Raw genomic sequence first — 14,357 nt, 5'->3', positions numbered from 1 at the left:
CTAGACAAAAATCCTATATATTACATAACTCACAGAACACCCACCTGAAAAATTATACTACCACTATTTTTCAAATCACTCTTACAGCAGTGAGTAAAGAGACCAAGTAATTGCAGGCTAATATGCATTCAGCAAATTCTGATCTAATTACTGAGCTGCTTTTGCTTTAGCTGAAACCATTCATAAAATTATTCAGCCAATAATTCCTTCTCTGATAGTTATTTGAATTGTGAACTGAAAAAAAAATTGCTAGTAAAATACATACAGGACCCAAATCCTTACTGTTGTGCAGTATCTGATCTTCTCATGTGCAAAACAGATGTAACTCAAACAGAACAGGTACAAAAATGCAAGAAAGGAAAGAACTGGATTCACAATTTTCAACCCATTTGTTGTCACTTACATAGTTACACAGATGACACAACACAAACTTTACATTTCTTACTTGAAAAATATGTACAGTCTACCAAGAACATCATTCAGTCAAGGATGAGATAGTATCATGTACCTTGTGCAGCTGATGGGACCAACTGTAAAATTGCCAGTCAGTAGAAAGTAAATTTCAAATTGATTGTTAAATTTCCAAAGTTCACAAATATTTGAGTATTTGTGTGAAAGGTTATGCTTCAATGAATATTCCATTTAGTCATTAAAGCCAAAATTTAATATTTGGTAAAATGAAATATGAGAGGATCACAAATTATTTAAAATTAGATTTGAATTTTAATATTAATAAATATGTGTGAGAAGATATGATGCTGAATGTTACTTTCTCAATTATCTCAGTGTAGTTTATTTGTTTCGATGCTCTCAGAACTCCAGTCTCATAGACCCTCTCCCCATGAGTGAACCATTGCCTCCCTCCCTTCTGATATTCTTTGAAGATAAGGATGCCTTTAGAAGATGTTTTTATTTTCAATCTGCAAGTCCAAAATGTAGTTTGCTTTAGTACGTTCAAAATCTTTATACATACATTTCTGTTAAAATGTTGTACTGAGAACCTGTCCATAGTATACCTGTGACCATGCTGTGTATGATATTGCTATAGATATCAAAGCAAAAGTTTCTAGTCTGCTTACTGCAAGAATGATGGCATACAAGGCTCTGACACCTTCCAGTGGTGTTCTGCAATAATGCTTTCTGATATTTTTTGCGAGGGGCTTACGGCCTGATCTTGCATTCATGCATCTTCCCTCCTTTAACATTGAGGCTGCAGGGGATTTAATTCAGAAGCCTTCCATCCTGTTAATAAGCACACTACCAAATGAAAAAGGGGGTGTGATACAGGAAATCAGAAGAAATGCTGTGTCTGTGAATCCCAAATTAGTGTCTTGGTTAGAGGAGGGGTGAGGATGCCTTTTAATAACTCTAAATTTTACTGACCTCTATAGCCTAGGTCCTATATCCCTTAACTAATGTTTTTCCTATTGGAAGCTCTTCATTCCTTCCATCTCAGAAATTCAAAATCCAATACTTCCCAGTACACTCAAAGCATCCTAACCCAGAGTTCTCAACTACTCTTTTCCTCAAACCCTTGCCTTCAACTCCATGCCAAAATTGTGTATTCCTTCCAATCACCTCTCTACCATCCCATCCTAATCCTTCCACAAGCTAATCCTCCAGCCTAAAGCTTTCTGATCTAAATTCCCCTGTTCTTTCCTTCCCTTGCCAAAGCTCACCCATCCCTGCAACTCAGAGCCTACATACTTACAAACTCTATCCTCCTGCTCTGTTGAGGGCATCTCCTTTCCCCATACCTTTCCCCTTCCTTGTGCCTGCTGATATGCCCTTTTGTACTCAGTGAGCTGCTGTCATCAGCTAAAATCACCACCCCATTTGCTTTCCTCTGAAAAGTTTAACCTTGGCTCATGCCTTGGAAAGGTAAATAGAGGTGGCAGCTGCACATATCCAAAGGTATCTGCCAGGACTCAAGGGGGCAGAAAATGAGGGCATGTCTGAGGAAGAAAAGAATACTTGCACAGTCAGGACAGTAAAATGACACAGCTCCTTACAATTTATAATCTGCTTCAGTGACTTCTTATTCTGACATTTTTTAAAGAAGATGAACAACGTTGCTTGAATTTTTTTCTCCTCAACTAAAAAAGACTGTTTCATCAGTGGATGCCATGATATATCTATGTAGCACTGTAATTCCAAATGGGAAGGTGCTATTATTTTGAGGAAGTAAAATAAGCAGTTTAGAAACTGTTACAACACTAATGACATAAAGCGTTCCAGCATACATTTCAGATTATTACAAGACCAAAAATAATATTTGTTGTTTCCATAATTTTTAGATAGCACTGTATTTCCTAAATTGTTGCGAATGCTAAGTAACTCGTTTACTGCAGTTATTGTTAGACAACAGTTAAGTCTGCTACTGAAAATTTTATTTATGGACTGGTTTGTACCCTATCTTGTATGCCTATCAGTCTTCTCCAAATAATTTTTGAACCTTTTGACCAGAGTTGACAAAGAGGTTGAGGTCTAATAAATTTCTACAAGTTCCTTGAAAACTGGCAGACAAGTAGAGGAGAAAGACCCTCTCAGTTCCCTGACTGAGGGAAAGCTGCAGCCTGGTAACAAGAATCCTCCAGCACTGGAGGGACAGAGAAGGTAAAGAGAGGAAGAGGAAAAGAGAGAAATGCATGGGCTGTATTTGAAACTTCTTTAAGAGTTCTCACCTTTTACCAAGATTACAGTTATGACATGCATACACATAGGAAAGCAGGTTTCAGTAATTCCACTTTTTACAGAGAAACTTGCTATCTAAGGGATAAAGTAGTAGGAAAATATGTTGGGTTTGGCATGTACAAACTCCTTAGCCATGCACTTCAGTTTCTCATCAGAAAGGCGATGCAGAGGCCGAGAACTGTCAGACAGTCCTAACTAGCACTCAGTTGTAGTCTAAGGCAAATACAGAATATGCTGCGTAAAACCAGTATTTTTAACATTGAGTAGCGTAAATAGAACAAATGCATTTTCATTTAATCAAGAGTATTTTCACAGTATTTCATTGCATGGAAGCTGACAAGTTCACTTCAGATAGCACCCCTATTATAGCTGAGGTAGCTGAAGGAGATATCTGCTTTGTATCTATTAGAATGGCTTGCGTGCCTGGAAGCTTTTTTCCTTGTTACGTCAGCTGATGTAGTGAAAGATATAGTCTGTCCTCACAAACCTTCCCTACTTTAATTAGAAATCATTAGTGTAGTCCACATAGCAGAATTCCACACAATCCTGTGCCTAAGCAGAACAATTGCAGCCAGCTCGCTGCTATCCACCCCTTGAAGTGCTCTGCTGTGTCCAAGGTGGCTTGATAGCTGGCAGAGACCCTGGAACAGGCAGAAAAAAGCAATACAAGTCTAAGATATCAGCTTTAAGATTTTACTTAATATATGAAATTGAACCAAGATCTTTGAATTTAAGGAAGAAACTGAAGGTTGGAAACTAATGCCTGTCTCTTTCAGGTATAGAGCAGTTGCCTCCTGGAGCCGTGTTCAGGGAATTGGAATCCCTATGATCACTGCTATTGAAATTTTCTCCATTTGGCTTCTGTCCTTCATACTGGCTATTCCAGAAGCAATTGGTTTTGCTGTGGTACCTTTCAAATACAAGGATGAAGGTTATGTTACCTGCATGCTCAATCCTACAAATAGTTTTATGTTGGTAAGTAACATCCTTTCTTCTCTTTTTGGAATCCACAGTATATAGGTTAGACAATTAAGATGCTGGATTATAATACGCTTTATTCATCCATTAAAGTCCAAAATGTATTGAAATGTATATTGGTGCAAAGAGGATCCTTCATTTACAGTGACCCGTCTCTACTTTCAGCCAGAGATACTAAATGGGACTTTACAACATTTTCATTTTTTTACTACTGAGGATTTGCAATTTGGGCCTGCTTGAAGTACAATCAAGAGATGTATCAGGGTAGCCAGAGCCTTGGAAGGTATTGTGTTTCTAGGTATAACACCTTGGAGCTTGTAACTGTCAAAACCCATGTTTTACCAAGATTAGTCAGCATTTTGCATGCAGCAGTCAGCTCTTTTGGCAGACAAAGAAAAGGGCGGGGCCATGCTCTAACATAACTTTTCCTATTCTATATGCACTTACAAAGTCAAACAGAGAACAATCCCTTCATTTACAAGAAATCATGACTACAAATCTGACAGATTCACATCTCCAACCTAGGTAGCGTGGGCACTGTTAGCTGTCATCTAGATATAGCAACTCGAGCAAGAGAAGTGCCTGAGACACACCAGGCTGCTTTGGCACATTTCACAGCCCTCATCCTCTGTGCTACTGCAGCATTAACAGTTGCCAATACCCACATTAGCTTGCTCAAAGCAAGTCAGGTGAGTAGTCACTACAGAACTAATAGATCTTTACTGCATAGGGGGATAGTGATTTTCCGCCTGGCCTTACACTGAGGAAAGGGAAAGTGGTATCTTAATTTTTTCTTTGTGAACCCAAAGAGGGCCAGCCACTGTTCACCCAGTAATGAAAAAAAAAGAGTAATATTCTGTTTTGTCTCTGAGAAGGCAGAGAGTACAAGGTCTTAAGTCTTGAGGGAAAATTCATATTTTTTTCTGGACTAGAATTTTTCACGATCGAGTGCAAGTTTCTCGTTTTTGAATGTCTGGCACTTCTCCTTGTATTGGATCAGAACATGTCTTGCACTAGAACTGGGAAGGATAGGGCAAAATGGAGCTAGGAAATTTAGAAAATAAAAAGTGTGGATGATTCATGTTTTTCAGAGGAACATCCCCAACTTTGGTAGGGTTACACAGACTGCAGGAATGGCAGAAAGAGCAAGAGACAATTGCAAGAGAAGACAAAAGGAATTTCCTAGTGGAAATAATTAATGCAGGTGAAGACGGAGTGGAATTGTCCAGGACTTACTCTAGCTTTGTTTCTAAACTCTACAGACTATATGACTGTAGATACTGTAGTTATAATAATATGATTTATGACATGCACAGTGCAGCAAAATTCCCTTTTGTAATCGTTGTTTTTCTCCACAAATGTGCCTGGACAATCTTCACTTCCTCTCTCCCTAAGAAAAAGAAGAGTTTTGTCTTCCCTCTTCTCAAAAACACTTCCATAGGTCTTCCATAGGCATGCTAACTTTAATGATTATTGTTCTCTTCTTAATGTACTAAGTAGAATAGCTTGTTTTGTTTTATTAGCAGGAATTAGTATCTTTTGCTTGCTCAGCAAAATTCAAAAGCTCCGAATCTCCCTATGCCACTTTGATTTTCAAGGAAACAAACCAGCATTTATGTCCAAGCTGAGAGTAAATGTTGGACGCCTCAGTCAAAATGGAGAGTGTTGTGTTTCAATGCATTGCAAGCAAGTACAAACATGGGATTAAAATGGAAATACCATTTCAACCTTAACTATAGTATTTACTACCACAAACACCACAATAAACAATTACTAAACTTTGGGAAGGATTTATGATTAACTTTTGTTTTTAATAGGAGCTTTATTCATGCTTAAAGCTATCCTTGAAAGACTTAAAAGATTCATGCTAGACCATGAATCCCAAGAGGCTGAGTGCACTAGGAAACTTGTTTAAAATGCACATTTCCTGTAGCAAACCAGTTCCATGTGGGCTTTTAAGACAAACAAAAGAATGTCTACTTCTCTTAAATCAACCCAATTTTGTGCTTTGATGTAAGCTTTGTGAAACTCAGATTCCACAATTAATCATTTACAGACATTTTTGTGTAGGTTTTATAACTCCTCAAAGCCAGGTCCTCGTACAGAACTGACGCGTTGGTCAGGGTTGTGACACAGAACTCTGTGTGTGTTTTCTTGACTGACGGGCAATGCTCATGAAAGCTGGTAGACCGATATGACAGAAAGTGTTCCCTGTAAACATAGCATAGATTCACACAGGACACACTCTGTTGTGCTGCCCAACCAACATGATTCTCGTCTGACTTGGAGGAATTTGCCATGGAAAAGATAATTGTCTCCATGTATTTGTAATCTTTTTCTCTGCAGAAGGAGTGGTAATTAGATTTCCCCTCAGTACAAACTCTTCAAATATGAGGCATATTGTTTTCTGGTTTTCTGCTGGCAGAAGCTCTGTTCCCAGTGGGGGAAATTCTGCCCCCAAGGAGAGCACAACTATGCAGCAGACTGAAGCACCTCCTCACGCAGGGATGAGGCTAACGAGGAGGAGGAAACACGCTAATCAACACAATTCAAAATGTCCTGTGAGGTGGGGTTGTGGCCTAGATACCAGCAGCATACTCTAAATTAGCAAGCTCTCTAAGCAGCTAACTGTGTTGGGGCAGAGGGAGAAAAATCAAAAGCATTCCCTTTTTCTTAGTAAACCAACTTTCTAGTGTAACTAAAGCAGATTTAAAAATGAACATTATTAAATACTAGTCTATTAATTGTATCCCTTTTTTTCATCTTTCAAAGTTTAGTACCGTTCAGTTTTAAATGTAAACAAGATGTCAAAAGTTTGACTTTTTCAAACAGGATTCATATAATCCTCAGTTATTAGCATTTTGACATTTGGTGTGGGAACTATGATGTTACAAGAGCACATCCGCTAGGAATAAACAAGCTAGGGGAAAGATTATGAGAAAGAGGGTTCCCTTTTACACACATCCATCTCGGTAACTAATAACACAGAGACAGGAAGTATTTAAAATGTCGTTTTTCGGTGCACTCTTTTGGCTGAGCATAAAAGTTAAAAACCAAGATACAATATTTTCTCAAGTCTGAAAATATAATCCTCTACAGAAAAGAGTAATTTTACATGTTTTGTCAAATGTAGTATTTCCCATAAGACACAAATGTATTAACTTAAACCACAGCTTAAATCACAGCTAACACTTAAAATTACACAGCAAAGAACTATGACTCTATCAAGTCCCTCAGTGTCCTGTTAAAAAAGCCAAATAGTATGAATGGCAGGCAAAGGGTTAAAAGTAACTGTACCACTACAAGCCACCCGTCCTAAGCTTTGCATATATCAGACAAACACTTATGAAGTGGCTCCTATCTGCCCAGTACATAAGCAAACCAACTACCAATCTTTGCACTGATAACAAAAGGTGATTAAACTTACAAGACATTTTGAATTTTCCTTTTTTGGAATCAGGACAGAAGCCGTAGAGGTAAATGGCATTTCCTGAGACAGGCTTTTAGGAAGATTTGTTATCGCAAACTGACACTGTCTACATTTTGGCATGTCTTTTTCAGGAAACTGGATTCCAGTTTTTATGAATGAGTGTAAATGTTCAGAAAGCACAACCAAAAAAAATTCCAACCCAATACAGATTGCAACAGAGGTACAGGCAGGCTGTCCATAAGGTAAAATAAAAGTTTACACTGCCACAATTCCCATTTTGATGTTGGTCAAAAACAGATCAACAATAAGAAGGTTTACATAATTTGTGCTGTTTACCAATAGACAGATACTGGTATAGCAACTGTCACGCTTTCCAAGACCTTTCTGTGGTACTTCCATTGAATCATAAGAAAATCTCTTCTCTTCTCTTCTCTTTACCTTATCTACAGTTTTACAAAGATGCAAAGGATTGGTGGCTGTTTGGTTTCTATTTCTGCATGCCACTGGCGTGTACTGCCATCTTTTATACGTTAATGACTTGTGAAATGTTAAACAGAAGAAACAGCAACTTGAGAATCGCTCTCAGTGAACACCTTAAGCAGGTAAATATTAGGAACACCGATGTTTGAAAATACTGTTCTCTCTTTGAGTTATCTTAGAAATGTTTCAAAGCATACTTGAATACAATACATTACAGAAATAGAAAGTGAGGATGTAGGTTATTTATGACATTAAAGTATTCATTTAAACCCGGAACACAAGACTAAATCATAGTGTAAGGAGCTATTGAAGACAGCACGCTCAGGAAACTAGCCAGCGTCTTTCTTTTCTTAAGTATGTACGACAGTTGTGCTCTCCTGCTCTTTAACCTCAAATCACTACTGGCTAAATGCTTTGAAATGTAACTACAAAGATTTGCCAAAAAAATGCTTCTTTTTATTCATAAAGATGTGACTCCATGGGTCCTCCCTACTTTTGGCACACTTTGATATGCAACTTTAGTTTCATATAAAAAGCAATTGTAGAATAACCTGGTTTAGAATAGAGTGGATTTTTTTTCAGGGTTCTTGCACTGATGCAGTACCGCTACTATAGCTGCTTTGAAAAGAGCAACAGGAGAATAGTACAAACAAATGATCATAGAGTAAAGTCACTCACAGAACCGTCAGATCTCACTTCGCTGTTTTTGCAGCACTGTCTGATGTTTAATTCCTAACTGAAATTTTAAAAACAATCTGTAGCTTTTCCCCTGCGTTAACGTCAGCCCCTCAAATTCCACTCTTTCTTTCAAATTCCACATTCCCTAAAGCAGTCCCCTCCGCGTCGGAGTGAGTTCTCTCAGAGGTTCCTCCTCTGCTGGTTCATTCCTCACCGGGGCAGACTGGAAAACCCTCCCCTTGTACAGATCCTCCACTTTTTCCTCTCATCAGGCCCCAGGGCTTGCAACACAGCCTGTCCTAGGGCCACACACAAACTACTCCACCCATTAGAACTAGAATGGTATGTACAGGCTGGGGGAATCCACCCTCTAGCTTTCCCATCCCGACGTGCAGTGCCCAGCAAGCTACTCACACTGGTGGCTGGAGGATGACTTTATGCCACAATTTACAAATGCTTGTCTTTTTAACTATCACCTTTTGCCCTTCTTCCTTCCTTCCCTACAGCCTTGTCCACATTAATGTCTAGTCATGATCCTTTTTGTATTTTGATAAAAACGGCTATTCTAAGAAAGAAGAAACAATAATAGTCATATTCAAAGCCTAACAAGACTTACTGTAATCACACATTTGACTTTAAGTTTTTTAATGACAGAGCTTGGCAACGCTTGTTATTGTTACATTACAGTGGCAGTTTCAGAAGCGGTATTCTTACCCCTTCATATGCTTCTTTTTATCAAATCCATGCCTACCAAACACCACTGGTATGCATTGTCAAAAATCCACTAAAACATCTGTAAATCTCTAGAGCCATATAAAATATCCATTAAATTGAAATTATTTCCTGACTAAGTATTATGAGATTAAGCTGTAATACAGACATTTCTAAAATTTTGTTTGTAGAGGAACTATTTACTCAAGATCACATAGCAAGGATCACATAGCAAAATTCATATACTGTGCAGTATCCCTTTATGTAATGTGGTGCATACTAAATATAAAATAGTACATCAGAGAGGATCTGACATCCTGACTAGGTACACGGTCGAATGGAACTTTTACTGCCAATTGATTTACGTGCCTTGGGTTTACAGAGCGCCCCACATCAAGGATTAGGTAGAAGTGGTTTATCAAGCAGGCGTAATCCCAGTTTCCCTCATACATGAAAAAGTTTTCTTGCAGATTATGCATGTTTCTGAAGAACGAGGTTTATCTGAGGGATTGCCAGAAAACTAATCCAGTGTAGAGGAATAAGAAGGGCTGGGAAAGTAATCAGCTTCAGGAAAGCCCAGCAGTGGATTTTCCTTGGCTAACATCTATAACGTCCTGGCAATGATCTGTGTGCTCCAGCTGCTCCAGTCTCAGTGATGAGCAGGTTCTGTTGAGGATGGCCAGAATCAAAAACACAACAAGCCCCATAAAAACCAGTTCAGGGATATCAGGTAGTCTGGAAGCTGCAGTCTGGAAATCCTTGCATGCTTTATCTAGGTTACTTACTTCACTGACAACATCACTACACTACAATCATCTACCAATATGAATTAGGCACTCAGTCATAGTTATCTTTACTTCTTTTTCTAGCGCCGAGAAGTTGCAAAGACAGTTTTCTGTTTAGTAGTGATTTTTGCTCTTTGCTGGTTCCCTCTCCATTTGAGCCGAATTTTGAAGAAAATGGTATACAATGAAAGAGACCCCGGCAGATGTGAACTGCTCAGGTACTTAATTTTCTGTATCAATTGTTTATACTGAAAAAATATAATGCCGCACACTTGGAGTTTATGTGAGAAATGTCATTGTGCATGCAACTGTGGTGTTAGAAGAGCAACCACTTTGTTTTGTGACTTTTTAGCTGCGTCCCATTTTCAGGGGTTTCAGTTTTAATGAGGTAGCATCATTTCAATAAATGTTGTCTGTCACCATTGCAATCACTTTTTTCTGGCTTTTGTGAACTTCTGTGAGATAGGTTATTACAGACCTGGCATGGTACAAGATTAGATTGAGGGAGTTAGGTAAGAGAGAATTAGTTTCTGTGACAGAAGAGATTGTAACTACAAAGAGCACGGATGCTCCTACAGTATATGAACAGTTTAAATGTTTTGCTTTCTCTTTTGTTGCCTAGTTTCTTGCTGCCACTGGATTATATCAGCATCAACCTGGCAACCATGAACTCTTGTATAAACCCAATAGCTCTGTATTTTGTGAGCAAGAAGTTTAAAAACTGTTTCCAGGTAAGATCTTTTTGTAAGACTTTATGTCCAGTTAATGAACTGTATTAAACCACTGAGTTATTATCTATTTTTAGCAGTCGGGAGAAGAGGCATGGAAAGGAATGAAAGATTCTAAATTGTCTAGTTTACCAGCTAGCAGCTCACATAGCACACATACCAAACAGAAAGTGGAACTATCCACTTTATCTGAAATGCTAAACCAGTCAATAAGTTTGACATAGTCCTCATATGTAAACATGTAAACTGAGATAGACACGCTCTTGTAAGTACTATTTATCTGCACATGACATGTACATGAATAGAGTTTGGTTTATAACATATTTCCCACTCTAAATCAAGACAAAGAACACATACATAAGACACCGAGCTGCCTACAGTTAAACAATCCCATTAATGACTGAAATTTTCAGGCTTGAATACCAAAGCAGGCACCTGAGTTGACGTTGGTAATTAAATACGCATTATGGCTTTTACCTGCATTTTTCCAGTTCCTACACATGAAAATATATTTTAAGGGTAAAATAATTTCCTTGTGACACTGTGCCTCTACAAGTCCCCGTTCACCTAATAAAGGCAATACAGGAAGAAAGAAAACGAGAACATGCAGTGGTAAAGAAAGTAATGAAATGGAAAAGGAAGACTGAAATACCTTTATCTGCAAAGAAAAGCAAAAGACGACAGGACTGTACCACTAAACTTTAAGTCTGTGAATAGGCAACTCAAACTACTGAAAAAATGTAATAAATGATTAGAATAGGGAATACCTGTTTGTCTGCAGCCTGCTCAGACCTACAAGCTGTTTTAAGGGAGTATTTTCACATGATAAATAAGTCAGCTTTGCTTTTTACGGTCCCCTACTTCATTTGGGAACTGTGGAGAGGATAATATGCCTGAACTTGTCCTCAGGTGAAAGGGAGAAGTAACAGTGGGTACTACCAGGCTGCTCCTCATATCATTAGTTCATTCTTCCCATTTGTCCTTCCAAATAAAATTACCATCCAACAACTCTCATTAAAGAATTTTCAGCTATTATTTAATCCTTCCCAGCTTCTCATTATAGCTTACCCTTTTCCTTCTAGTATCAAGGTCATTGCTTCAGGCAATCTTTCCTTTTTGTATTTGAGTTTCTCAACCTACCTCCATTGCTATTTCACGTACCCACCCATAAACAGGTAGTACATATATCTTAAGTCTGGCTTTACCTCTCTGCAACACTCCCTTCTCACTGAGTTCACAGAAGTCATAGATCTACTGCTGCTATTGCCGTTGCTCCTCTGAGGCCTTAACTCTTTCCCCTAAAGTGGAGATTCCATCTGCACAGAATTAAGCACTAGTTTTTGTGAGGGGACGGGAGGATAGCTGAAGAATCCTTTCTGCTCCTTTCAGAAGAGACAACTGAACATAGCAGCCTGTGAAGAAGCTGGGAGTATGATCTTGAATGAACTTCTATACTTAACTGTGAAAAATGATACACCTCAATATATTCACTGTCCCCTTTCCTAAACATTTTTGTCTTCTTCTAAGATGTGAGAAGACACCTAAGTCACAGGCTGGGGAATTTTCTTTTCTCTTACATGCTAAACAGCCCACTGATCCCCAAGTTTGAAGTGCAGTGATAAAGAGGGAAAAAAACTCCAACCTAGTCCTTACAATACGTATTGAGCTTTGTCAGTTCTCAATCTATTTACCCTAGTCAAACAAATTTCCCTTTTGATACTGTGAAAGTTTTTCTTAAATAAGAGGCACAGGCCAGGCCTAATTTACTGCATTTGTGATGTTTAATCACAAGAGTTGTTTGCATCCTAGGATAAAAAGTTTGCCTGAGTGCAGCTATCGCTCCGTTCAGCTAGAATGGCCTGTTCATTTCTGAATGAAAAATATGGCTGGCAATCTGCATAGAGTTGACAAATTTGTGTTAACCTTTTTTTTTTTTTTATTTCCAGTCATGTCTTTGCTGTTGCTGCTCCCAATCGAAGAGTCTAGTGACTTCAGTGCCCATGAATGGAACAAGCATTCAGTGGAAAAATCAAGAACTAAACAATCACAATACAGATCGAAGCAGCCATAAAGACAGCATAAACTGAAAATTAAGGACTCTGATACCACTTCAGAATCAAACAGGAAAAAAAAGAGTCACAACAAAGCTATTTCGACAGGAAGCCCAGTGACTGTTCCATTATCAATTCAGACACGTGCACCCTTGTACCTAATTCTAGAGGTAACTGAGTAGATTGACTGACTATAACTGTGATGTTCCGTGAACTGAGATCCACTGGATGGTAATTCTGTCTCTGAAAATGATATTGATGTAATTATGACACCAAAAAACTGACTTGAGCTACACAGGTGGTTTGTTCTTCTGAACCAAGCAGGAACTGTCCAGTGACTGGTACAATACAATCTTTTTACCTGAGAGTCACTAGAATTAATCACTCTGGAATTTTTCAGAAGATATCAAAATGGAATCTGTCTGTGACTATATTTTCTCTCTGCCCATTTGTCTTTTAACTTTTATTTGTGTGGTGGACATATTCTGTGCACCAGTATGTTTTGCATATTGTTGTTGTCGTTGTTGTTTTTCAGGTTTAAGTGGGAAAATATTTTGGTCCACACCAGTATTTTATTTACTTATGTTACTTGGTCAGGACATTAGCTGGGCAGTTCACATTTGTAGCACTTCAGTACTCAAAAATAGGAAGAGACCATTTAAAGTAGCATTGACATTTGGCACTTAAGCACAGATTAATACCAAAAAAAGGTGTTAATAATACAGTACTATACTGTGTTATTTATTCTAATGCTCTGTACAAAATAAACATAATAAACATAATCTATACCAGCAAAAAGAATGGAAGATGCCCACAGAGGGGCACCTTACAATGTGTTTTTAATTAACCTGCCATGTTAATTCTTAAACTATATGAACCTATTAATCTATTTAGACTATAGCTGTGTTAAATCTAAGTCGAAATGAGGGTCAGTGGAACACAGTGAACCATTATTAAAGCTGTCCAAAGAATTCTGAGAATATGGCTATTATCATAACAACTATGCACAACAGTACTTACACATTGTGAACATGAGGTTATAGTCATAGAGAATGCAGAACTGCAGAAGTCCGTAACAGCTGGATGTGCACAAGAATATTTTGTGCCTTATGCTTACAGAGTTCTTTGTCTTACTCTCACAATGTTGAAAGATTTTAATGGGGTTTGATAGTTTATTAGAATTGTTAACCATACAAATGCTATGAATAATCTGTAGAAAATATTGCTTGCATACATGTAAACTGGTGATTTACTTATTATTCCCATCCATTATGGTTACATGGCAAGAGATTCCTTGTTTGGCTATAAAAATTTTTAATAGGTAGCCTCTCATTAAATAGTGGAATTAAATAGTGTGGTGTCATATATAATATGCCTCATGCACAAATCTGCTAGGAAATTTATAGCATCTGTTGTGCCAGGCTAAGAAGCAGTAATTAAAATTCCACAAATTTTTAAACATCCGTTACATTTCAAGTGAAAGCTATAATCCTGCATATTTTTATTTATGAGGTCCAAATGCTAGTGCCCACAGTGACTTCTGCTACACAAGTTTCCCAAGTGTCTACATTCACACAAATCTTCTAAAGTATATTAAAAAAAAAGTTCTTTAAATTGGTTTATGTATTTTTGTGTGCTTTTGTCTCTGTGACATACATGCGTGTATAAATACACACAAATTTATGTTCATGTGTTATAAACCTAAATACAGTCTTCTGACAGTGCTCTGCAGTAGTGCCTAAGAGCATGGTATTGAATGAGACTTGGCTGAATTTTATTTAAAACATTTCATCCTCAAACTGTATCAAAAATCATAGTAAAT

The 14,357-nt window shown here is 37.9% G+C and overlaps 1 protein-coding gene across 1 annotated transcript in view; it reads left to right on the top strand.

Moving 5' to 3' along the window:
* EDNRA (endothelin receptor type A) overlaps positions 1–14,153 on the top strand; it is a 36,173-nt gene extending 22,020 nt beyond the window's left edge. Inside the window, exons 4-8 of the mRNA XM_009468769.2 lie at positions 3,471–3,669; positions 7,552–7,704; positions 9,841–9,974; positions 10,379–10,487; positions 12,431–14,153. Coding sequence (XP_009467044.1) covers positions 3,471–3,669; positions 7,552–7,704; positions 9,841–9,974; positions 10,379–10,487; positions 12,431–12,571 — 736 coding nt within the window. The 3' untranslated portion in view covers positions 12,572–14,153. The remainder of the gene's footprint in view (positions 1–3,470; positions 3,670–7,551; positions 7,705–9,840; positions 9,975–10,378; positions 10,488–12,430) is intronic.
* The last annotated feature ends 204 nt before the right edge of the window (positions 14,154–14,357 follow it).

This window comes from Nipponia nippon, unplaced genomic scaffold (genome assembly GCF_047370975.1).
Source record: "Nipponia nippon isolate SJK-2023a ecotype South Korea unplaced genomic scaffold, ASM4737097v1 scaffold_6, whole genome shotgun sequence".
Classification (NCBI taxonomy): Eukaryota; Metazoa; Chordata; class Aves; order Pelecaniformes; family Threskiornithidae; genus Nipponia; species Nipponia nippon.
This window is presented reverse-complemented; position numbering and strand designations above follow the sequence as displayed.